The 24792-nt window shown below is 44.4% G+C and overlaps 1 protein-coding gene across 6 annotated transcripts in view; it reads left to right on the forward strand.

The window, feature by feature from the left end:
* Positions 1 to 20210, forward strand: part of UPF2 (UPF2 regulator of nonsense mediated mRNA decay) — a 101677-nt gene extending 81467 nt beyond the window's left edge. For 5 of the 6 annotated variants that reach the window (XM_084980517.1, XM_084980516.1, XM_084980518.1 and 2 more), the window contains 4 exons: positions 839 to 1006; positions 12050 to 12191; positions 13665 to 13785; positions 18927 to 20210. In XM_084980517.1, coding sequence (XP_084836643.1) covers positions 839 to 1006; positions 12050 to 12191; positions 13665 to 13785; positions 18927 to 18936 — 441 coding nt within the window. In that variant the 3' untranslated portion in view covers positions 18937 to 20210. Of the gene's footprint in view, positions 1 to 838; positions 1007 to 12049; positions 12192 to 13664; positions 13786 to 18926 lie in introns of those variants that run through there. The other variant, XR_014818103.1, reaches the window with a different exon arrangement.
* Positions 20211 to 24792: the final 4582 nt, after the last annotated feature.

Below are 24792 nucleotides of genomic sequence, written 5' to 3' on the forward strand. Positions count from 1 at the left end.
GTATTAATAGCCCCAAGCCTAATACACAGTAAGTCACTGGTGAAGGTTTTTTTTAAGCATTTGGTTGAGGGTTCCCATCGTGGCTCAGTGGTAATGAACCCGACTAGTATCCATGAGGATGCAGGTTCAATCCCCTGGCCTTGCTCAGTGTGTTAAGGGTCTGGCATTGCCATGAGCTGTGATGTAGGTTACAGATGCGGCTCGGATCTGCATTGCTGTGGTTGTGGTGTAGGCTGGCAGCTGCAGCTCCGATTTGACCCCTAACCTGCGAACCTCCACATGCTGTTGGTGTGGCCCTAAAAAGACAAATAATAATGATGATGATAATAATTTTTTGATAAATGCAGTATGGTTATTAAAAATAATTGATATTAACATGCAGGAAGTTAATCTGAACATTAATAGATTCCATTCATTCTTGCATATTAATTGAGCTCCTGCTGTGTATAAAGCACTGCCAGAGACACCGAAAGGGTTCAGTGTTGAACTCCCCCCACTGCAGTCAGGATAAGCAGTCAGTTATGGCCCATGCTAATTATGAGGAGGGGGTGTGCTGTGACGGGAAGAGCACAGTGCATTCAAGAACAGAGAAACAGTAGAACCCACAGCATTGAGCTTGGGAGGGGCTGGAGCGGTCAGCAGGAGCCCAGTCACGTCATGCTTCCAGGGAACGTGCAAGGGTTGGTGGCAGGAGATGCCACTGTGGTTTCAGAGAGATTACTCTGGTCCTAATGATTGTCGTAAGGAATAGAGCCCTGAAGGAGTTGTTTGCCATTTATGTTTACACATGCTCATGTATACTTGGAATATTCACAGTTTTTTCATTTCGGTCTTTAAGCAACGAAGTGGCGAATCTGTTAAGGTGCACCAACTTGATGTGGCCATTCCCTTGCATCTCAAAAGCCAGCTGAGGAAAGGGCCCCCACTCGGGGGTGGGGAAGGAGAGGCAGAGTCTGCAGATACGATGCCGTTCGTTATGTTAACCAGAAAAGGCAATAAACAGCAGGTAAGAATCTGTCCACTGTGTATTCACAATGGGTTGTTAGTTATCAAGTGTAAGTAGTAACTATTTTATAGGTTCTAAATTATCTTTTGTTTACAAGGGGGAAAAGACCTGGAGACATTGAAGATGTTCAGTGGTAGAAATTTATCTCTTGTGTGTTTAGAAGATACATCTGACTTCTCTCAAATGGAAAGGACCTTTAAAGTTTAAACCATGAATGTTTGTGTGACTGTATAAATATCTTGACTCTGAAGAGGAAGGTTTCACAAGTGAGCTCAGAGTAGGAAAGGAAGGGAGGTGGTAGTAGGTAATCTCAAAACAGTGCTCACTTGCCAAGACTTCTTTCGAAAAATCATTGTTTCCTGACCCCGATCCTTCTCTGTTCTCCTTAAACCTCCTTCTCCTCCTTCCCCCTCAGAATTGTTTCCCCACTACTGAGCTGCCACTGTGATTCATGTGTCACTCATCCAGTGCTGTCTTCCTAAGTATGGGGCTTCAGTGATGAACAAGATGAAGCTTCTGGCCTCGTGAGCACACACCCTGCCCAGGGAGAGAGACAAACATGATATATTTGCAGACTGAAAAATGCTCTGAAGGAAATAGAGCCCAGCTCTCAGACACAACTCGGGGATGCATCATATATTACCAATTATGAAAAAACTCACACTAATTTTTCTAAAATCGAGCGGCCTCTTAGAGTTAATGGAATCTAGGGATAATCGACAGCATTTTTTTCCTGTTTCAGTGATAGGTAAAATAATGGTGCATCTTATAATTAATGGGTGTTAGAGTCTATGAAATGTGGTGGCCACCACAGCTTATCATAGACAGGTCCAATCAATGGCTCCCACATTCATTCAAATAGTCATTTAACAAATACTTACTGTTCACTTGCTACATGCCAGGCACTGTTCCATGTGCAGAACATAGATCAGTCAATCAAGGCCCTCCTCTCTCAGAGCTTTTGTTCTGATGTTGGGAGGCAGACAGTAAAGAAACAATGCCAGTAGCCAACAGGGACCTACCGTAGAGGACAGGGAACTCAGCTCAGTGTTCTGTAGTGACCTGTGTGGGGAAAGAGTCTGAGAAAGAATGGGTTATGTGTGTACCTCAGTCACTTGGCTGTACACCTGGAGTTAACCCAACATCGTAAATCAACTATATTCCAATACAATTTTTTTTTAAAAAAGTCAAAAAGAAATAATGCTGGGTTGTGGACAGTGCTATGAAGGAAAATAAAGCAAGAAAAGAGGATAGAAAGAGACGTGGGGTGGGGAGGAGGCCATGAGAGGAGACTGCTGTTGTGGTCCGGGAGGTCGGGAAGACCCCAAGCGAGGGTCCTCTGGCAGGAGAGGGGTCCTCTGCTCGCTGTCCACTAGCACCCTCCGGGAGGTGAGGCCTGCTGCTTTTGTCGGATAACTTCGTGTTATTTAAAAGGTCAGAGTTACACAGTATACCGTTATTTTGCTGTAGTGTAAGTAAATCCCGAGATGTTAAAACTATATACCAGTTAGAAGCCTAGAATGGAAAGGTGGACAAAGGCTTTTTCAAAACATGATGATTGATGTTTACATAGTTAACCTTGACTTAGATTCGGAGCACTGCTCTGTTTTAGGAAATGTCTTTCGAAGTCCTTTCTAGGCCTCCATTCCAGGCTCTGGGGTTATCAGATTTTTAGGAAAGTTGCGCCCTCTCTCACCCTCAGTCCAGCATTGAGCCCGAGCACTTTCCATCTCCCTCATCCCTCACCCGGTCCCTAGAGAAATACGGGTTTGTTTTTGATCAAGACCCCAAGCTTGACGGTGGAGTGGGATCTTGATAAACCACTCTCCTCAGAGCACTGGGAGCTGCTAGTTCACCATGGTTAGCAGGGTTCTCATAGCCCAGAGTTTTTGCTTTGCTTTTCTAGGGATGACTTAGTTCTCTGGGTAGACTTTTTTATTTCAGTCATCACATTTTGAGACTGCTTCATTTTCTTTTTCTTTAAAATCTCTTGGCTCCCTCCTTCCTCTCCCTCACTGTCCCCTCATCACCAGATTTTTTTGGCATAAAAAGAAAGGTTTGTGTTTTTTTAATTGCGAAAGGCAGGGCAATTGCATGGCAACTTCAAGTAAGTAGGCCTTGGTTCCCATTCCTGCACAGCTCCCGAACATTTTTACTGCATTGTCACACTTCCTGAGCCTTGACTTTTCTTATTTAGAAGGGGCCTTAGGAGTATCTTTCTGTGAAGGTCAGATTTCACAACAGCAAATAGTTAAGTTTTTTGTGTGTGTCCCTCCTTTTTCTGAGGCATACGTGAAAATTCACTAAACTTTGTTCGTTGGTGTACCGCATTTGCTCTTTCACGATGTACAGCCAGTAAATTAAAACCGACCTTGAGAAACTTGGCTTTGAAAATTCAGCAGTTCTAAATTCTTAATTGTATGGGTCGAAATAAGACTATGTCTCTGCATTTTATTGTATTTACTTCTTTCTTTATTTTGCTTTTTAGGGTCACACCCGCGGTATATGGAGGTCCCTGGGCTAGGGCTCTAGTTGAAGCGATGGCTGCCAGCCTACGCCAGAGCCACAGCAACACCAGATCCGAGCCTTATCTGCGACCTACACCACAGCTCACGGCAACACTGGATCCTTAACCCACTGAACAAGGCCAGGAATGGAACCTGAAACCTCATGGTTCCTAGTCGGATTCGTTTCCGCTGAGCCACGATGGGAACTCCAATGCATCTGTATTTTAGAGGAAATGTTTTTGATTCAAAGCGAGTAGATTATGTACTGTGTAACCCAAATAACTTCAGAATGAGGAGTGAAATCCTTGTTTCTTAAAATGTGAAGTTTTGTTTAAGGAAATGTTTTTATTGAGCTTTATTTTTAAAATTTTTAAATTTAAAAATTTTTAACAAACGTGAAACAAGAGCTCAAAAGTACTTGGTTAGTAAGTAAATTTTCAACTCAGAAACATTATTTGGAATTTTGGAAAAGGCTCAATTTTAGGAACATTATTTGAAGAAACGTCACTGGTATTTTGTGGCCTGAAAAAGAAAGTGTATTTTGTTCTGACTTTTATTTCTTTATTTGAGTTTTGGGTGTTGGCCCTTCTGGTGTAACAGTTTTTCTAGAAACATGAAATGCATAGCCTTATAGGAATCTTTAGTTCTTAAGTGAAAGATTTCTTTGTGCACCAAATTTTGTGTCCAGAAATAACTTTCTTCTGTAGTCAGTAGGAAAGTAGAAATCTGTACCAGTGAAGTGTGTAGTTGAAAAGGAAGGATAATACTGTGGACAGTTTCCTTCCAGATTTAAATTCCGATGAATTAGAATCATTAATTGAAATAAACTGTTTTGATTATTATAGCAAAAGTTTTAATGTAGTAGAACCATTATGTAATAGAACCTTTTAAAGAACCTCTTTGGTTTTTTTTTTTGGCTGCTTTGCGGCGTATGGAGTTCTCAAGGCCAGGGATCAAATCCACGCCAAAGTTGCAGCCTGTGGCAACACCAGATCCTTAACCCACTGCACTGGGTCAGGGATTGAACCTGCGTCCCTACCTCTGCAGAGAAACTGTTGATCCACTTGCACCACAGCAGGAACTCCTAAAGAACTTGTCAATTGTTTTAAACAAATGCACGATATATTTATTATAGTTTAATACTTAACAACCCATTTTTTTAGAGTTAGTATTTAAGTTATGATTTGTTTTGCTTGTCTTTTGACTGGAGTAGTTGATACTTACCTGTCATAGTAATTTGGGAGTGTGTGTGTGTGTGTGTGTGTGATTTCAATTTCAGTTACAAAGTCACTTTTTTTTTTTTTTTTTTTTAAATGACCATGAAAGTTCCCAGGCCAGGGGTTGATTCCGAGCTGCAGCTGCCAACCTACAACACAACCTGAGCATTGCTGGATTGTTTGGCCCACAGTGCTTGCCAGGGATGGAACCTGTGCCTCCTCAGTGACCCGAGCTGCTGCAGTTGGGTTCTTAGCCCATTGTGCCACAGTAGGCACTCCACAAAGTAGCTTGAAAGTACAGCCTTTATTTTGGGGTTATTTTGTGGTGCAGCAGAAACAAATCCGACTAGTATCCCTGAGGATGTGGGTTTGACCCCTGGCCTCTGTCAGTGGGTCTGGGATCCAGTGTTGCTATGGCTGTGGTCAAGGCCAGCAGCTGTAGCTCCGATTCAGCCCCTAGCCTGGGAACTTCCATATGCTGTGGGTATGGCACTAAAAAGCAAAAAAAAAAGAAAAAAACCTTTGTTTAAAATCATCTTTAATGCCATTGTCATGCTCCAGCAAATCTAGTTTGAGTGACTTCTATCTTCTTGTCATCTAATTTGCCCTAAGTTGGTGCCTCTCTTTCAAAAGTATCTTAGCAGCTTTACAGTAAACACACCTGGTGAAGGCAGCACCAGGAAATTCATCTCTTGTGCTCTCTGTATTTCTTGCTGTCTCTTCTGTTGTTTTTAAGTCTGTAATGCTTGAGAACTTTTCCTTTTGTAAAACTTGTCTTGGGCCATAATATGTGAGTGGCTTTTTTTTTTATTATTATTTCCCCTTAGAAGATCTGGAACTTTCTAGAAAAAATTTTTAGTCTTATAAATGAAGGAAAGCCTGTATTTTTAACATTTCGATCAAATCATTATGAGTTTTCTTTATAATTTTTAATACAATTTTATTTTATTAGTATGATTAGAATAGTCATCATTAGACTTACCATTACTTAATTATGAGTGACATTGCAAATGTTTTCAGAACTAATCAGGGGAAGCTAAGTGACCATCCTGTTATATTGCCAAGTGTGTTTATGTGGTGACAGATAGAAGCATCTTAAACTCGCAGTTTGTGGAGTTCCCGTTGTGGCTCAGCGGGTTAAGACCCTAACTAGTATCCATGAGGATGTGAGTTTGACCACTGGTCTTGCTCAGTGGGTTAAAGGCTCCAGGATTGCCGTGAGCTGTGGTATAGGTCACAGACGAGGCTTGAATCTCACCTTGCTGTGGCTGTGGTGTAGGCCTGTGGCTACAGCTTTGATTTGACCCCTAGCCTGGGAACTTCCATATGGCGTGGGCGCAGCCCTAAAGAGCAAACAACAACAAAAAAAAAGAAACTCAGACTTTCACCTCTTTTTAACCCTTACCATCTCAAAAGACATCTTAATTGAATAGAGAATGACTTAAAATTTAGCCGTCACTCTCAAAAAAAACATAGCTATGTTTTACTGAGACAATACTCAGTATTGCCCAGAATGCCTACCTATAATAAAAATAGTAAGGTAACTGTGATAACAATAACACTAAAATTTATGGAATTCATTGTTCATTTACATGTAATCATATCTTTTAAAATTAATGTATTGATTTATTTTAGCTGTGTCTTTAATTTGTACTAACAGGTTAACTGTTAACTTAGAGTGTCTTTGTGGATATACCTGCTAACCAGATTTCATTATTCCATTAGAGACAGATTGGAAACTTGCTTAAAGTTCTCATTCTGAAATTCTCATAGTTGTGGTCTTTGTAGAATTTGCCATCTCTCTCTCTCTGGTGTCATGTAATTTGGCCCAACTCTGTTTCCAGTGCCTGTTTAGTAGAGCTTTTCTCTGCTAATAGTTGGTTTGGGGCCCAGGGATCAAACCCACACCACAGCAGTGACAACACTGCGCCACAAGGGAACTCCTGCTAATAGTTTTATAGCATCTAGATTTGAAAGTACAGGTACAATCAAATGAAATAAAGAATTTCATTGTGAGGTATTATGACATCTCACAATAACTACTACTTAGGAAGAGTGAATTTATGATGAAGTTTTGGCCTCACATATTAGGTATGTGTGTTTGAGTTAATTAAGCTTTTTCATTTACTTATTTTTTGTGTGTCTTCCTGAATTTTGAAAAATGAATGAAAAAGTTTAGTACAGGGAATGTGGCCATTTTATTTAACTTTATTTCATTTGTTTTTGTTAGTACAAATAAGAAACAGTTGGGACAAGTCTCATTTCTGATTCAGATTACTTACTACATGGGCCTTTGGTGTACAAAGTAGTTAAGGATTTCAGTTTCTTCCTGTTGGTTATTAATCTTGTTCTGCTAAGAAGATGATTTTTTTTTAATTGTGATTTTATTTTGCTAATAGTTTTTTTATCGTGGTGTATAGGAAGTAATGAGAGAGACTAGGAGTCCAGATGTCAATAAATTAAGTGCATTATTAATAGGTAATATGTAGGGAAGTACCTAATATGCACTAGGCATCTCATTTAATTCTCACAGCAGCCCTAAAGACAGTATTGATGTCCTCATTTTATAGATGAGAAAAATAGTGTTCTTAAGTGATTTGCTAGGTCATACTAGTAAATGAGAGGGCTGAGGTATGAACCTAATCTATCCATGTTCTTAACTTCTCTGCAGCACTTCCTGGCAAATATGTATTATCTTATGAAGGAATTGATTGTGGAAATGAAAGGAAACTTGGGGACGAGACCAAAAAAAAAAAAAAAGAGCATAGCATGCGTAATTGTGGAAGGAGGAAAAATTGACCATCATCAGACACATGCCCTAGGATTTAGAAATAAACAGCTCACACAGTTTTTTAAAAAACATTTTATTGGAGTGTAGTTGACTTGGAAAGTTGCGTTAGTTGCAGGTGTACAGCAAAGTCAATCAGTTAGACATATACATATATCTGTTCCTTTTCAGATTCTTTTCCCACATAGGTTATTATACAATATTGAGTAGGTTACCCTGTTCTGTACAGTAGGCCCTTATTACCTATCTATTTTATATATGGTAGCGTGTGTGTTTCAATCCCATCCTCCTAATTTACCCCTTCTGCCCCTCCTTTCCCCTTTGGTAACCTTAAATTTGGTTTCAAAATCTTTGAGTCTGTTTCTATTGTATTAGTTCTTTTGTCTCGTTTTTGTTAGATTCCACATATTAATGACTTCACATGATATTTGTCTCTCTTTGTCTGACCTCATTTTGGATAATTTCTAGGTCCATTTGTGTATCTGCAAATGGCATTATTTCATTCTTTTTTATGCCTGAGTAATATTCCATTGTGTATGCACGTATGCACGCGCACACACACACATGCACGCGCACACATCTTTATCCAGTCGTCCTTTATCCATTTAGGTTGCTTCCGTGTCTTGGCTATGTAAATAGTACTGCAGTGAACATTGGGAACATTGGGGTGCGTGTATCTTTTTGAATTATGGTTTTCTCTGGATATGTGCCCAGGAGTGGGATTTCCGGATCATATGGTAGTTCTATAGTTTTTTAAGGAACCTTCATACTATTTTCATAGTGATTGCACCAGCTTACATTCCCACCAACAGTGTAGGAGGGTTTCCTTTTCTCTACACCCTCTCCAACATTTGTTATTTTTTTTTTTTTTTTTTTTTTTTTGTCTGTGCCTATGGCATGTGAAAGTTCCCAGGCCAACTTACATGTACAATTTATAAAATTAATGGTAGATTTTTTGATGGCCATTCTGACCGGTGTGAGGTATGTATGATACCTCGTAGTTTCAATTTGCATTTCTCAAATAATTAGCGATGCTGAGCATTTTTTCATGTGTTTTTTGGCCATCTTTATGTCTTCTTTAGAAAAATGTCTATTTAGATCTTTTGCCCTGTTTTTTGATTGGTTTGTTTTTGTTTTTATATTTAACTGCATGAGTTTGGGGTATATTTTGGAGATTAATCCCTTGTCAGTTGCCTCATTTGCAAATATTTTTTCCCATTCAGTGGACAACCAGCAGTTTTTAAAGGAGGTGTGCTTTGGGAGCATGAGAAAGTGCTTTTTTTAGGAGTTCCCATTGTGGCGAAGTGGTTAACAAATCTGACTAGGAACCATGAGGTTGCAGGTTCGATTCCTGGCCTTGCTCAGTGGGTTAAGGATCTGGCCTTACCGTGAGCTGTGGTGTAGTTCAAAGACACAGCTTGGATCCCGCATTGCTGTGGCTGTGGTGTAGGCCGGTGGCTACAGCTCTGATTAGACCCCTGGCCTGGGAACCTCCATATGCCACGGGTGCGGCCCTAAAAAGAAAAAAGACAAAAAAAAAAAAAGAAGAAAGTGCTTTTTTAGAAGACTGTGCTCAGAGCTATAGGAATAAGGAAAGGAACGATTTGTGGAGAGATTATAGAAAAAACTATTTACTTTACTTTTGAGAAGAAAGATTTCACGGAGTTCCCATCATGGCTCAGCAGAAACTAATCTGACTAGCATCCATGCGGATGCAGGTTCAATCCCTGGCCTTGGTCAGTGGGTTAAGGATCTGGCGTTGCCATGAGCTGTGGTGTAGGTTCCAGACACAGCTCAGATCCAGCATTGTTGTGGCTATGGTGTAGGCCTGTGGCTACAACTCTGATTTAACCCCTGGCCCAGGAATCTCCATGTGCTGAGGGTGCAGCCCTAAAAAGACAAAAAAAAAAAAAAAAGAAAGAAAAAAGCAAAGATTTCAGCCTGAAAGGGTAAATTAAAATTTGGGTAAAGTTAGATAGTATTAAAGAGATGATTCATCATCTTTAAATGAGTCTGAGTCTTCAGGTCATAAGCATATTATATCCTCAGGGGCTGAAAGGAGTATTATCTGTAATTGTAGAGCAGTTGTCATTAAGCTCAGAAAAGTCCTACAGAACGGGACAGAAGTCAAAAGATTCATAGGGGGCAAGTCTTTCCTTTTTCAAGATCAAGGAAAAAGTACATTCTGAAAACTCTACATTCCAGTAAACTTGATATCAGTTTTTAGCATAATTCTAAATTGAGCTTTAAGACAGATGATTTTAGTTATTAGGAAAATGAAAATGAAAACCAAAACGAAAATACCGCTATATACTCACTAGACTGGCTAAAATTAAAAAGACTTGACCAAATCAGGTGTTGGCAAGGTTGTAAGGGAACTGGAATTCTCATACACTGCTAGAGGAATGCAGAAAGGTGCAACCACTTTGGAAAATGAAAGTTTCTTAACCAGTAAAACATGCCAGATATTCCCAGCTTTTCCATGCTTAACATGGTTCATTTAAGGGGAATGAAAACATACATCCACATAAGCCTTTGTACACGAATGTATGACTGTATTTATAGTAACTCCAAACTGGAAACACCCTAAATGCTGTCAACAGGTGAATGGGTAAACAAACTGGTGTGTTCATCCAAGGGAAAAATACTGTGCCGTAAAAAGAAACTGTCGGTTCCTATGACATGGATGCATCTCAATCACTATGCTAAGGAAAAGAATTTAGACAAATAGAATATGTTTTATATGTGACGCATTTTATATAAAATTGTAGTTAAGTGCCAACTAGGCAGTAGAGGCAGAAAGCATGTCAGTGGTTGCCTGGGCATGGGGAGAGGAAGAGCTGGGTTGGAAGGGTGGTTGTGGTGGATATACTTATTATCTCGTTGGAGGTGAGGTTTTGTTGAGTGTATGTCTGTATCATAACTCATCAAATTGTGTGTGTAAATATGTGCAGTCTCTATATCAGATATACCTGACTAATGTTACAGTTTTTAAGTGGTGGGTTTGTGCTCATAAAATAAAAGGTGATAGTTGTAAGGAGCGCGGGGGTATAAGACATGAAGAGCAGGTCCTGTCAAACTAAGTTCACTGCGGAGAGGAGGGAGGTCTGCTAGACTGGGAGCTAAACGGGCTGCCTTGAATATATTTTTATTTTTATTTTTTATTTATTTACGTATTTTTGTCTTTTTAGGGCTGCACCCACGACATATGGAGGTTCCCAGGCTAGGGGGCAAATCAGAGCTGTAGCCGCTGGCCTACACCACAGCCAACACCTGATCCAAGCCACTTCTGTGACCTACACCAGAGCTCACAGCAACGCTGGATCCTTAACCCATGGAGCAAGGCCAGGGATCAAACCTGTGTCCTCATGGATGCTTGTCAGATTCGTTTCTGCTAAGCCACGATGGGAACTTGTGTATTTTTATTTTTGTATGCACCATATTTAATGATCCTCTGTGATAAATATGAAATGAGTTAATTGGTTTTGGAAGTAGTTTAGCACCCCCACTTAATATTTATCACCATGGTGTATCTGGCCTGGTCATTTAGTATTCTGAGTATTATACTTTAAGAGGAATATTGACTAATAACTAAAGTACATTGTAAAAAGAATGCGCGAGAGGACACCTAAGACAATACAGAGAATCAGATTATTCAAAATTAGGCATATCAGAGATCTTTTGCAGTGTTAAGCTTTACTAGTAATTTCAAAGATACAGCATTCAAGCTTCCTAGATCCTGAGCACTGCTCCTCAAGGCCTTCTGTTCCACAATTGATGTGCCTTTTGGTCCAGGGTATTGGAGGAGGTCTCCGAAGTGAGATGTGCAGGTTATACATAGCAGGGACAATTTAGGTCATGAAATGTCTCCCTTTTATACCCAGGTGGTTCTGTGGCTTACCTCACAGTTTCCAGGGAGCCACGGTCCGTAAGTTCATAGATCCCATCTAGGTTTATTGACCTTGCATATCCTGCTCACAACAACATTCCGTAGGTAAGAACACTTCCCTGTAGCAGAAATAGATCTCTTTCTCTTTGCCAGCATTACAGCTGTCTTCAGAAATATGCAGGTCTGTTCATTGGGAAGGTGAGCTAGACTTGTTCTGTATGGTTTAGGAGGGCAGAACTGGTTCCAGAGGGTAGACGTGATAAGGCTGCAGATTACAGCTTGCTGTATAAAACCCTTTCTGACAACAGCCGCATGTATGTGCTGTGTCTGCACAAAGGACAACGATCCCCTGTTGCTTAGATGTGTACTTCTCATCAGGGTGCAGGAAGGAGGAGCATCTGCTGTTCGTGGAGGTTGCATTTGGTGGCTTTCCGCTTCCCAGCCATCCCTCATGGTTTGTCTCTAGCAGAGTAGCACCGTTGTCCATTTATGGTCTTCAGTGCTACGATCTTTACTGACTCACTAGGAAAGGAAAGATTGTTATTTTTCAGAACTCTTTAATTCTGCATACTGATTTATTTGAAATCTTTTTTTTCTCTTGATTTTCTCAAGCCATTTGTGATTTCTTTATTTTTTTCTCAGTTTAAAATCCTTAATGTACCCATGTCTTCCCAACTTGCTGCAAATCATTGGAACCAACAACAGGCAGAACAAGAAGAGAGGATGAGAATGAAAAAACTCACACTAGATATCAATGAACGGCAAGAACAAGAAGATTATCAAGGTATCAAATCGTTTCCAGGACAGAAGTGGAAAATTGTGATGCTGTTTGGTTTTTGTTATTCTCTGCCTTTTCATGTCATGTTTGTGTATATTTAGCTTGAGAAATTGTGTTTTTTTTTTTTTTTTTTTTTTTGTCTTTTTGTTTTGTCTTTTTGTTGTTGTTGTTGTTGTTGTTGCTATTTCTTGGGCCACTCCCGCGGCATATGGAGGTTCCCAGGCTAGGGGTTGAATCGGAGCTGTAGCCACCGGCCTACACCAGAGGCACAGCAACGCAGGATCCGAGCCGCGTCTGCAACCTACACCACAGCTCACGGCAACACCGGATCGTTAACCCACTGAGCAAGGGGGGGGACCGAACCCGCAACCTCATGGTTCCTAGTCGGATTCGTTAACCACTGCACCACGACGGGAACTCCGAGAAATTGTTTTTTATATTCCATTCTGTCTTCATTTTTCTCTCACTTATTTGTAAAATAACACTAATTAATTTTTGTTGTATTTTATTTCCTCCATGGTTCCATTAGATTCTATACTGTTAGAGCTATGTTTGCAGGTGAGGTAGTATCGAGTTTTAATTGCCTCATGTTGCCAGTCAATTGTGAGCAAATTGTTATTCAACAAGAATCATCTCATTTTGTGTGCTTGAGAATCCTGATGGCATAGACCCCATGTTGCTTCAGTTTTGAGGGCATCAAGTTAAGATTCCAGTTTTATGTAGACATACCCAGCCCACTTGGATTAACCGGAACTTGGACTGTAGAGTCCCTGGACACCTTTTAAGCCAGCCTTTTGTTATTCCTCCGGAATCCAGATTTTAGAGCCGTAGTGTGATTATTTCTACAGTGCTGTATAGTCAGACTACTGTTTGTGCAAGAGCTTGTTGTGTAAATAAATATTTGTTTTTTTAATCTTTAAATCCCACTTCTGGAATCTTCCCTTCCAGTTGATAAACCACTGTTCTTAATAATAAATAACAGTAGCTGCTTCTCACTGTAAGTGCTTACTATAGCTGGATGTTTCTGTACTTAGTCACAGCATCTAATCCTCAACAGTTCCATGAGATAAGTGCTTATTATTACTCCCGTTTTGCATTTGGGGAAACTGAACCGAACCTCCCCTAGCTAATCAGTGGCAGAGCTGGGATTTGAGCCAACATTGTCTTACTCCAAATAGCATGCTCATAGCTGTTGTGCTGGACTGCTTCTTACACTGCTTCACTGCCTCACTCGATGGACTCTTAGGTAGTGGCCACGGTAACTGGAAGGGCAACATTGGACATTAAATGACATTCAAGAGCATATCTTACTCTTCGGGTACTTCTTAAGCATTTTAGTCTGTGTAATACTTACTTTTCTTCGGTCACCTACTAGACAGAACTACTAAACCTCATCTCCCTAGGGTTTTGTGTGCTTCTTGTCGGGGGTGGGAGTATGTACCAACACTAAACGCCTTTTCTGTTTTGCTCCTGATCCAGAGATGCTGCAGTCTCTTGCACAGCGCCCGGCTCCAGCAAACACCAATCGGGAGCGGCGGCCTCGTTACCAACATCCAAAGGGAGCGCCTAACGCGGATCTAATCTTTAAGACTGGTGGGAGGTAGGATGGTCTCTCTTATCTCTGCCTCAGCTCTTCGTTTTTCATGGTGTCCACGTGAACAAGTTAGATAGTTCGGATTATTTTAAGGATAAAGGCCTAATTATTAGCAGAAGAGAAAAATCTTTGAGTTGTAGATATTTGAGGAAAGAAAGCCTATTTATAGAATTGTTAAAGTTTTGTGGAGTTTTGGGGGGTTTTTTTGGTTTTTAAATCTTGATTTCAGCCACACCACTCTCAGCTTTTGCTTTCTCCGATTGGACTACTACAGCTTTAAAATTTTCTCTTTTGCATTTATAGAGAAGACTAGTCATAGATTAGTGTGAGAGAAGTCATAGACTTTTCATTAGAATCTCTCAAGCCACTGTTAAATAAGCCTGATGTTTACGAAAACTCAAAACCTGTTTGCTAGACTTTGAAGCCTACAGGTTGAGTTTGTTTTGTTTGCTTTGAAATTATAAAATGTTTGCTGGGATCCATGGCTATTCTTCTTAAACCTGAGTTGCTTAATGTGAGATAATTAAAAATGTAAGGAATTTCATATAGAAGGTATCCTCTAATAAGACCTCACTCATCTTTTTTTAAGGAATAAAATTGTTCAAAGTTTTCCTGGGATCTGGTCTAAAGACTCGTACCCATCAACTCTGTTTTCTGTCTCGTGTTTGGGTTATTATCAAAAGTGACATGGGCTTTGCTGCTCTTATGGGCCTCCCTGGGGGCATTAGTGTTGAGACTGAAGCTGCTCACCGCCTCAGATGTCCTCTTGTTGTTGGAGACAGGCAAGCAGGTGTAGAAGACAGGTGCCAGGGCAGCAGAAGTGGTCCCTGTTGAGAGTAGTAGCTTTGGGGGAAATGCAGAGCGTAGAGCCTTTGTGTCTCTCACTCAGTAAATATGTTTGTGTGCTTCCCGATAAGGTTTTTTTTTTTTTTAACTATGTGCTAAAACAGCTCTAATCAGATTGCAGTTTAGGAAATTGATTTGCCACTGACAGTTTAGGGATCTGTTTTTTAATGTCTCTTTTGAGTGTGATTTTTTTAGAAATCTAAGAAATGATGTACAAACCTTTTTATTTAGACATAAGATATTAGGTTATTTTAAATTACTCTACCTTCATTAAAGTCCATTAACAATATCTTTTATTTGCAGTTAAGATGTAGAAGCCAGCCAGGTTAAGAAAGAGGCCTTTTTGGAAATTTTAGTTTCCTCCTTTTACCTTTTCTTAGAGTGGCTTTAAATTTGTACCGTTGTGCTGTTGGTAATGTCTGTTCGCTCTTCTTGTCTCATGATTGGAATATTTTTATCCTGACGTTTTCCATCAGCTTCACCTGCTGTATTGCAGTCTAACCCTCTCTGGACAGCACTGTCCATTCGTCCCCAGTCCCTTCTCTGTTCAGATATTGCAACTATATAGCATCTTTTCCTGATTTTTTTAATGCTTGGGTGACTTTACAGAATCCGTAAATATGACATTTGATTCTTAATTACTTTTTGCACAAAGCAGGCTTTGCTCCCCTCAGCTTACATTGTCTAGCACCTTCCATGGGTTCAGTCCTGTACCATGGAAAAATTCAGACGTAGAGGACAGAGTCTTTACTGTCAAGCTTATGGTCCAGCGGGGAAACCTGTCTAGGTACTTGAAAGAGCTGATTCTGCCCTAGTCATGCATTTGTTTAAAAAATTGTTGATTGAGAGTCTGAGTACCAAGCCTTCCTTAGACCATAGGGAGTAAAAACAGGGAAACAGATGTGTCCGCTGACACGCACACGGCTGCAGTTGTGTGTATGAACTTTTCTTAGCTTGCTACCAATTACTCCACCACTTTTCAAAGCTCTGTTACCTCTCTGTTTTCCTTCTCTCCCTCCAGTGGGAATGGGCCACGTTTGCCCTCTGCCGCCTCGTGCCGCGTCTGCCTCCCCCCGGCACTGCTGCTTCGTGTCGCCCTCAGTGGTCCCGGAGCACCTTGCACGAGGACCCTCCTTTCTTCTGGGCCAGTCTCTTCCCTTCACCTTTGTGGCTCTGCCGTCTCTTCTGGTCCTTTTCTTGCCTCTGCCTGGAGACGTTCGTGTCCCTCAGGCTGGTCCTGGGTCCTCCCTGACCCACGTGCTCTCCGCAGAGGTGCCCCTCCCCCCCGCAGCGCAGTCATCGTCCGTGTCTCCAGCCCAAGCCTCCATTTTCCTTTGTGAGTGTGCCCCTAGCTTTCCCCTGCACACCCGCCTCGGCAGCTCAGGGGAACACCAGCCTCTCTGCTCCTCTGCTCTGCGGCTCAGAGAATGGAAACTGCCCACCCAGTGTCCACACTAGAAAAGGAGGCTGCGGGTTGACTCTTCCCTCTCCCTCCGTCAGCAAATGCCCTGATGCTGCCAGAAAGCGGCTCTCTCGCACTTGCCCTGTTCGCTCCACCTCCCCCGCCGAGGTCCTGGATCGGGCGCCCATCCCTCTCGTCTGGGTTACTGCCCGCCCCATCCGAGCGGCTTCTTGGTCTCTCAGTTCAGCCCCTCCAGTTCATCCTCTCTGCTCTACCAGTGTTTTCTGAATGCAGGTCCACTGTTGGACTGGGAGTGAGCTTTCTGCTTAAACCCCGTGGCGGCTCCTCATGGCGTGTGGGATCGAGTCCCAGCTCCTCAGCTTGGTTCATGTGCCCTGCGTGGTGGGAGCGCACTCCCCTCATGGCTGGATCTCTTGCTCTTCTTTCCCCTACTCGTGACCCAGCTGGCCTTTTGGTTCTTCTAGTTAGACTCTTTTTCACCTCCCTCTCTTTGAACCGAACCCTCTCAGGCTCTTCCCCTGGATAACTCCTGCTCCTCTCTCGGGTCTCACCCTGATACTCCAGTGTGACCTTCCAGCCCCGGGTCACTGTGTTTCCCCAGACCTTGTGCTCTGTCACAGGCTGGCCTGTCTCCACCCCCAGGAGAGTGAAGCCCAGGGCAGGCAAGAAGCCTTGTCTTGTTGGCCGTTTTCTCTCTCACAGCTCTTGGTGCCTGGTGCCTAGCAGATGCACGGTAAATATTTGCTGAATGGACAGAGGGACTTGTAAAAACCTATGTTTCATCCCTTAATAAACGTTTCTATCTTATGCTCCTGAGCTCTCGCCTTCCCTTTGGTTTTCCTGATTTTGTGTGACTCCCCACTCTTGAGCTACGCGCTCTACCTGTTTAAAATCTTTTCCAAAAATCATGACTTGGGGAAATAAAAAATAAAAACCCCTAGCTTGTCCAGCATGCTTGTAAATGACTCTGTAAAGTCTTTTGGTTTGATGGTATTTTCAAAGCCAGTGCTCTTAAAATGCAGGTACAGATGAATGTTGTAGAGGAACAAGCAGACGTGTAAAGCGTGAGTTTTTGGGCCGTTTGAGTGCCAGGGGCTCTTGCTGTTTTTTAAAACCTGTGTGAGGAGTGCAGCCTGTGGAAGAACATAACCCTGGGGTGGAGTCTTTCGGTGGTTTGGCTCCTCTTTCTTCTCTTCTATTTTTAATGCTGGGCCAGACTCGGTAGGAAGATGTGTGTCTAGAGCCGCGGCTCCGCAGCCGTCTGCCTGGTGCGTTCCCGTACAGAGGAGGCAGGAGGAAATCTGTGAGTGAGGTCTGAGAAACTGTTTTCAATTTGACTCTTAACTTAGCTAGTACTTGTATTAAAAGTTGTTAATATTGTTGACATTAAATGGCAGATAAAGGGAAATTTACTTGGAAACTGGCTATCGAAGCAGTTTTAAGTTTTTCTTAGCTGTGGGTTTTGATAGGGCTCCCAGACATTAATTTATAATGATTTTCATATTTTCTAATCCGAGTTGAAATAAGGCTGTCAGTTAAAATTTCAGCCCCTCTGGGCAGTAGTGCCCTGAAAAGTATAAGCGTTTGCTTGTTAGGAGTTAAAATGCCAGCGTCACTCTCGGCAGCACAGTGACCCAGGCATTCTGTAGTGCGGGACAGGACTGCTTTCCACTGTTGAAAAAACTGAGACTCAGTCTCTCTGACAAGTGTCAGGACTAACATAGTATATATGCTATAAATTCATGTGGATTATACCAGTACTCCTTAAACTTTAAAACACATATTTTAGCCATCTTGACTCTTACTGAAGGCTGGTTCTGGTTTATTTCTGACACGCTCCCGGGTGATATCAGAGCTGCTGGAGTGTGGGCCACACTCTGAGCGGCCAGGGCCTGGGAGAAACGTGCCGTACTTAGCAGACTGGACGCTGCTTCTTTCAGTCACCGCCTTTCTCTCAAGTAGTCTCTTACAGAACATTGATTTGTCTTGACATCTGGAGAGAGGTTTTTTCTTACTCTCAGAGAGTTCTGAACTGTCTTACCTTTTTCTATGCAGTTCAGTTTTTGCACAACTGCGCGACTTACAGACTTACAGGTGTATCCAGCCAAAGAAATACTTCTCCATGTTTGCATTTCATTCTTGGAAATAAAACCAGTGCAGCTTGCCTTGTGAGAGACAAACTATATTCGTTTGCTAGAGTTGTCAAAAGAAAGCATGATAAACTGTGACTTAAAGACTGCAGAACTGTTTGTCTCACAGTTCTGGAGGCCGAAATCTAAGGTCAGGGTTGGTTCCTTCTGAGAGGGAGCATCTGCTCCAGGCTCCCTCCTGGCCTCTGATGGGTTGCCAGCAGTCTTTGGCATCCTCTGGCTTCCACACAACCATCTGATCGCTGCCTTCATCTTCATGTGGTGTTTTCCCAGGCTGTGTATCTGTGTCCAGATGTCCCCCTCTGACGAGGACACAGTCACACTGGATCAGGGGCCTCATCCTACTCCCGTCTGGCCTTGTCCTAATTCCCTCTGCAGTGACGCTGTCTCCAAAGAGGGTGACATGCTGAGGTATTGGGGTTAGACTTCAACATACAAATCTGAGGGTACACAATTCAGCCGTCAACACAAACCATGAATTTTCAGCATCTTAGAAAGTAGTTGAGGGGAGCTCTGGGACCACCCATCTGGTCACCGTCAGAGTTGCTCTTTTTGGTGTCTCCCGTCCAGTCTTGTGTCACTCTGTAGGAGTTTGTGCACTCTTACCAAAGCCCTGGCTTGTCCACAGACGTCAATAAACAGTGGCTGGTGGTGTTTGGGGGACCTGTTCTTGCCTGAGATGTGTCCTCGGTACTGGTTCTTTAACATTGCCCTGTTTGTGCCTCTAGGAGACGTTGATCCAGCAGCACGTGTCATTTCATTAGGTCCTGTATCTGATGTTGTGGATAGTGGAGTCCTCCAGCAATTGAATGAGAGCAGTGGACACATCTCAGCATGTCGGTCTAGAGAGTTGAGAATCTAAACCTGGACAGGCTGGGGCCATGAGGCGGAAACAGCAGCCTCTGCCAACACCGGGAACAAGCCAACGCTTCCAGATAAGGCATAAAAGGCCTTTTGTAATGGAAATCACGTGAGGGTTAAATCTTCTTTTGAGAATGGCAGTCAAGATATGAGATGGTTGACTTGACTCCTGAGCTGTTACACCAAGAAGAGCGTCAGTGAGATGATTGAGCCGGAGAAGAAACAGTTGTAATGGTAATGGTATGGGGGAAATGAACTTGAGTTTAAACTTGATTGAGTTACAGTGTCTCTGAATTGAACATCCCATGTTGGAAGAAGAAACATTTGGGGGCTCCAGGACTACAGTAGTAAAGTATAGAGCAAGCAGTAAAATCTTCTAGTAAAAACTGACATGCAGGACAACAAAATGATGAAAGATATTCAAATACCAGGTAATCCACCAGGAAGGGTTTCGTTTAGGAATTTGTTGCAAGAGGAACACGGGATGAGGGCGACCAATCAGTTTTATCCAGCAGAGTCAGTAACAAAGCATTGCCTGTTAGGGTCAGAGGAAATGGGAAGACGATTAGTACACAAGCACGAACCCAGGGGCTGAGGGGAGTCTGACACCAGCTAAGAACAGGGAGAGTCGAGCCCATTGTAAGTATCATTGAAAACAAACAGCGTGCCAGGCAGATGTCACAGAAGATGGACGAAGGACAGCGAGAAGGGGGCCTGGAGATTTTGTTGACCTTCATGGGTTTACAGCCTCTGTCTCTAAACAAAGTCTGGAAACAGTAGAGCTTTTATTTTGCTTTTGTTTTTATTTTGTTTTGTTTTGTTCCCCCTCCCCCCCCAAAAAAATAGAAATGAGAGTTCTTAGTCTGTTTCTGGCAGTCTGTTAATTTCTTAGGATAGTTGTCTTTCGTTTGCTTTCCAGTAGGCATAGTAAATTTAGTTGAAGAGCACTTCTGTATGCTACAACTTGAGTACATCTTCTTTTCGAGCTATTTTGCATTTTTTTCTTTTACCATGTTTCAGTTTCTGCATGTAGAACTAAATAAGAAACAAAACTTGTAAAGTTGTAACATTTCACATGGAAATGCTGCCCGATCTTCACCAGCTTCAGGAATCTGACCTTTGCCGATGCTGCAATAAAGTGTTGTCATTTAGATTTGGTGTGGTTGTGTCTTATTTGGCTTGCGTTTCGGAAACCTATTAAATGGGTAGATGGGCATCTTCCAGTCGTCTCGTCCTTTATAAAATACTCCCAGAGGCCATTCCTTAGCATTTCCCCAGTGCTCTTGCTCTCACGTTAGTGTCTGTGGCTTGCATTACTTTCCTGAGTCAGAATGTGAAGTGATTCTGTCTGTAAAGTGCTTAGTGTGGCATGTGGCTCATGGCAGGGTTTGTGCTATCACCTTTGCGTATGCCCTTTCCTCTGCTAGACGCGTCCTCCGACTGCCCGGCCTCTGCTGGCCTTTCAAGATGTCGTTAAGCTTCGCCTCCTCTAGGAAACTTTGCTGTCTCTTCACTCCCTGATTTGATTTAGATGTTTTCCTTGAGCTTCATCTGAGGGGGGCTCTACCTGCCTGCCTGCCCCTTGGGGGATGAGGTTAGTCGGACAGTGGTGCTTAGTGGCTGTTTTACAAAATGGATCAGCAGAGCCCCCATATAGGCGCACCAGGCCAGGCATGGGGGACCCTGTCAAGTGCTCAACAGGAGCCTCCTGCCCCCCAACTACGGGAATTCTGAGGAAACCTCTCAACCCCAGGAAGCACGTGTGGCCACTCTGAACTGCTTGTTCTGCCAGGTTCAGAGCAGGACTTCTGCCCTTGACCCAAACACCATGAACCTCAGACCCGCCACGGGCTCTCTCCTGTCTGCTTGACCAGGTGAGCCCAGGAAATTAGCAAGTGGTCACAGGCTCTGCTAGTCTGCCCCTTCCCCATTCACCCTGACTCTGGGTGGTGGCCTGGTGACTTTGGGATCAGTACTGGCAGGACATTTGTCTGGACTGATGGGCAGAGTGTCAGTCTAATTCCTTATGCTGTTTGCTCTGTGAGGCCAGAGGTGAGCAGGTGGGCTCATGCGTTCCCCTGGGGGCTGTGTGCACCTGTGCACACACCACACTAGGGAACCCTCGGGCCTGGGAACGTGTTCCCAATGGAGCCCAGAGGCAGCGCAGATGCCAGATGGACCCCCTCACTCACTCAAGTGTATATTGAGCACCAGCTCCGACGCTCCTACTTGTATGACTTTGGGTGGTCATTGGCTCGAAACCTCAGTTTTCTCATCTGTAAAATGGGCAGTACTCACCAGGGTTGTATGAGGAATTAAGGCGATAATGCACATGAGGGTCCAAATGTAGTGGCTGTTGTGTGGTAAGTGCTCAAGAAAGGTTGACTAGAAGCAGGAAGATTACCGCCGCAGCTTCTGTGTGCCAGACGCATGCTGGATACAGAGTTGAGCAAGCCGGCTCGCCCTTGAAGCATAAACCCTTTGAGTGTACAGAGAGTGAGTACCAGGTTTAGACCTGGGTGGCTAAAATCACACATAACTCCCAACAAACTCTGTTATCCACAGAAAAATGCACCTGAGCGGCAGTGGGAATGCTACCCTTCAGGTGAGTCAGGCCTGGACCACATCTTATTTCTTTGCGAAAGTGAGAAATAAAGCCCCTATCTCCCCGGAGATCACTGGCCACTTAATTCAGGCAGAAATCTTTTTATTTGCTCAAATTTCCCCCTTGTATCTCTCTTCCTTCTCTAGTAGCAGGAGGTTGGTGGGCCACTTGACTATTTAGGCGAACTACATGGGGTCCTCAGTATGTCTCCAAAGTAGCATGGCAGTTTCGGAGTCCTGCAGCGTCCCCGACAAGCACGGGCTCCTGGCTCAAACCAGCCCGATACCCTGGTTAGAAGGCAGACCAACAAAATCCCAGGATTCTCTTAGGAAGAGACAGGCATTCTTGAAACCCCCTGCATGATGCCTTCTTTCAGCCAACAGAATGGGGCCAGAGGACTCCAAAGTCCTCTTGATACTGGTGGGATCTCTGCCAGGCTCCCTTGAGAAGACATTGGCAAAGGAGGGAAATGGGCACAGCAGAGCAGCCAGCAGTGTTGAAAAGAGAAAGCAGAGTTGTCTGCCCCCTTAATCACGTTGACCACCCGTTGTGCGTGGAGCACGAGGGCCGGTTGGGCTGGTCCACACAGACTTCTGTGTCGTGTTGCCATTGATTAAACACTGAGCCTGGGGGGTGTTGTAAGGAATGGCCCAAATCCTCCAGTAATTTATAATCTTGTTCAGAGCCACACACGGAATGTGCACCACGTCAGCCCAGGACCAGCCACGGCGCCGCCCCTCCCGAGATCCCGGTGAGGCGGTGGGGCGCTGGCGGGGAGCTGCACTCTGCCCCAGCCACTTGGGTAAGTTTCTAAGCCTAAGCTTCATGGAAGTCACTTGTGCATGAGCATCAAACGATGGCTTTTCCAGGGTGATCTCAAATGTAAGCATTGAGTCAGCACCTACCCCACGCTGGGCTGAGGTCCTGGTGGCACACAGGCGAGCCTTGCTTCTGTGGAGCTCCTGTTCTTGGGGAGAGACACACCGAATGAAAAATTAAGGAAAATATTTGAGGTGTTCCTCTTGTGGCTCAGCACTAACAAACCTGACATTGTGTCTGTGAGGACGCAGGTTCGATCCCTGGCCTCGCTCAGTGGGTTAAGGATCCGGTGTTGGAGTTCCCGTTGTGGCTCAGTGGAAACGAGTCTGACTAGGAATCATGAGGTTGTGGGTTTGATCCCTGGCCTTGCTCAGTGGGTTAAGGATCCAGTGTTGCCGTGAGCTGTGGTGTAGGTCACAGATGTGGCTCGGATCTGGCATTGCTGTGGCTGTGGTGTAGGCTGGTCGCTACAGCTCCGATTCAACCCCTAGCCTGGGAACCTACATATGCCGCAGGTGCGGCCCTAAAAAGCAAAAAAAAAAAAAAAAAAAAAAAACACCCAAAAAAAGCCAGAATGAGAGAAGCTGAAATGGGCATGTGATGCTGAAGACCCTTTTTCCGGGAGTGCTGTTGGCAGGAGGCCCTCAGCTGTCAGCTCCCCTGGGAAGGGCACCGGTGCAAATGCTCTGGGGACAGGGCCCAGCGAGGCCCACACACAAGGGCTGATGGAAGCAGGAGTCTGAAGGCCTGGCTCGTCGTGGGCCCAACTCAGGATGATTCCAACTGTTGTTAAGCCGGTGTCCCAGCCGACGTGGCCCTCTCCCCGTCCTGCCTGCCCCTCCACTGCAGATGATCCCAAGAGCTCCCCAACGGACAGCACGTGCTCTAAACTCCTTCCCAGGCTCTGCTTTCCTGAGACCATGACCGGCGGCCCCTCGATGGATCCCCTGAAGGACGGATGCTCCCCTGGCAGATGCGGGAGCACATTCCGGACGAGAGGTCAGAGAGAAACCTCTCACCGGTTTCTGTCTTGAGGAGCAAAGGCAGAAACAGGAGAGGAGGCTGCAGAGGCAGGGCCTGTGTTGGAGAGCACTTGTGAGCCAGAGGGGAACTGGGGTCTTCTGGGTGCGATGCGATTGATTTCATCTGGTTTTCAAGGATCCTCTGGCTGCTGAGAGGAGGTCAGATTGTAGGGGTGAAAGTAGAACTGGGGAGACCTGGGAGGGGGGTCTGGCAAGATCCTGGATGAGCGATGATGGGGGTGACGGTGGACAGAAGGGACAGCCTCCCCAAAAAGAGGGGAGAGGGCTGGATGGTGGGTGGATGTTGGGGTGGGGTGGGATGAAAGAAGCGCTGGGGTCCTGGCTGCGCACCTGGGGTGATGGAGAGTGGGGAGATGGTGGGTGCGGCTGGTCCCCAGGGGCTCTCCCTCATGGAGCATTTGCATGGCCTGGCTCCACGTCGCATGTTTTCACGGGCTGCCAGGGAAAATGGCCCCTGCCACACGGACCTGGTTTCTGGAGACTTCCTAGCCTGCAGATGGGCAGCCAAAGGTCTCACCAGAGAGCTGAGGAGATTACGTTGCTCTGGGCAAGGGGAAGGAGGCCTCTTCTCCGGGACGCTGTTCAGCTGCAGAGCCTTTAGGGCGAGAGGAGTCGGGGGCACTCCTTGGGGCCCTGCTCAGGCTGGGGAGAAAGGGGCCGACTGTAAGCTGATCTCCCTCTCTGTTCTGCCCAACCTGGATTTTCCTTTTTAATTTGACTTTGTTTGCTTTGCATTGTTTATGAGAGACTCAGGAGGCAGAGCAAGCAGCCCCAGGCTGGTGGCTGCGCACCTGGATCAGGCTGGGGCCTCCCAGGGCCACAGCTGCCCTGTCCCTCGTGGAGGCCTGGTCTCACTCTGCAAACCCCCACTGGCTTCCTGAAGCCTCAGCACAAGCACCTGTACCCACCTTGAGCCGTTGGCCGACCTCTTCCTCTCCTGGGAGGTGCCATTGGCACGGAGTCCCTTCAAGAGAATGTTATCCTTTGAGAGTGGTGGAGGGTGGGAGGGAAGATCTCTGTACTTAGGTCCCTAGAGCCAGCTCTGGGTGACCTTGGTGTCCCGCCCCATCCATTGTGCACTAGTGCTTCATCCTAGCTCCCAGGGCTCTCAGTTCCTGCTGCTCCAATCTGCACACAAGCATGGGGGTCCAGTGCATGAGAGCTGGGCCACCCTGTGTGTAACGGAGACAGGAAATCTAAATAAGTATAAAATCCCTAATTGCTTTTTACTTTTAAAAAATGTTTTATGTAGGAATAATTGCAGAC

Source organism: Sus scrofa, chromosome 10, assembly GCF_054392235.1.
Source record: "Sus scrofa isolate SSC_HxYL_T2T_F1_AM1 chromosome 10, Sscrofa_HxYL_maternal_Yorkshire_Landrace_v2.0, whole genome shotgun sequence".
In the NCBI taxonomy this organism is placed as follows: Eukaryota; Metazoa; Chordata; class Mammalia; order Artiodactyla; family Suidae; genus Sus; species Sus scrofa.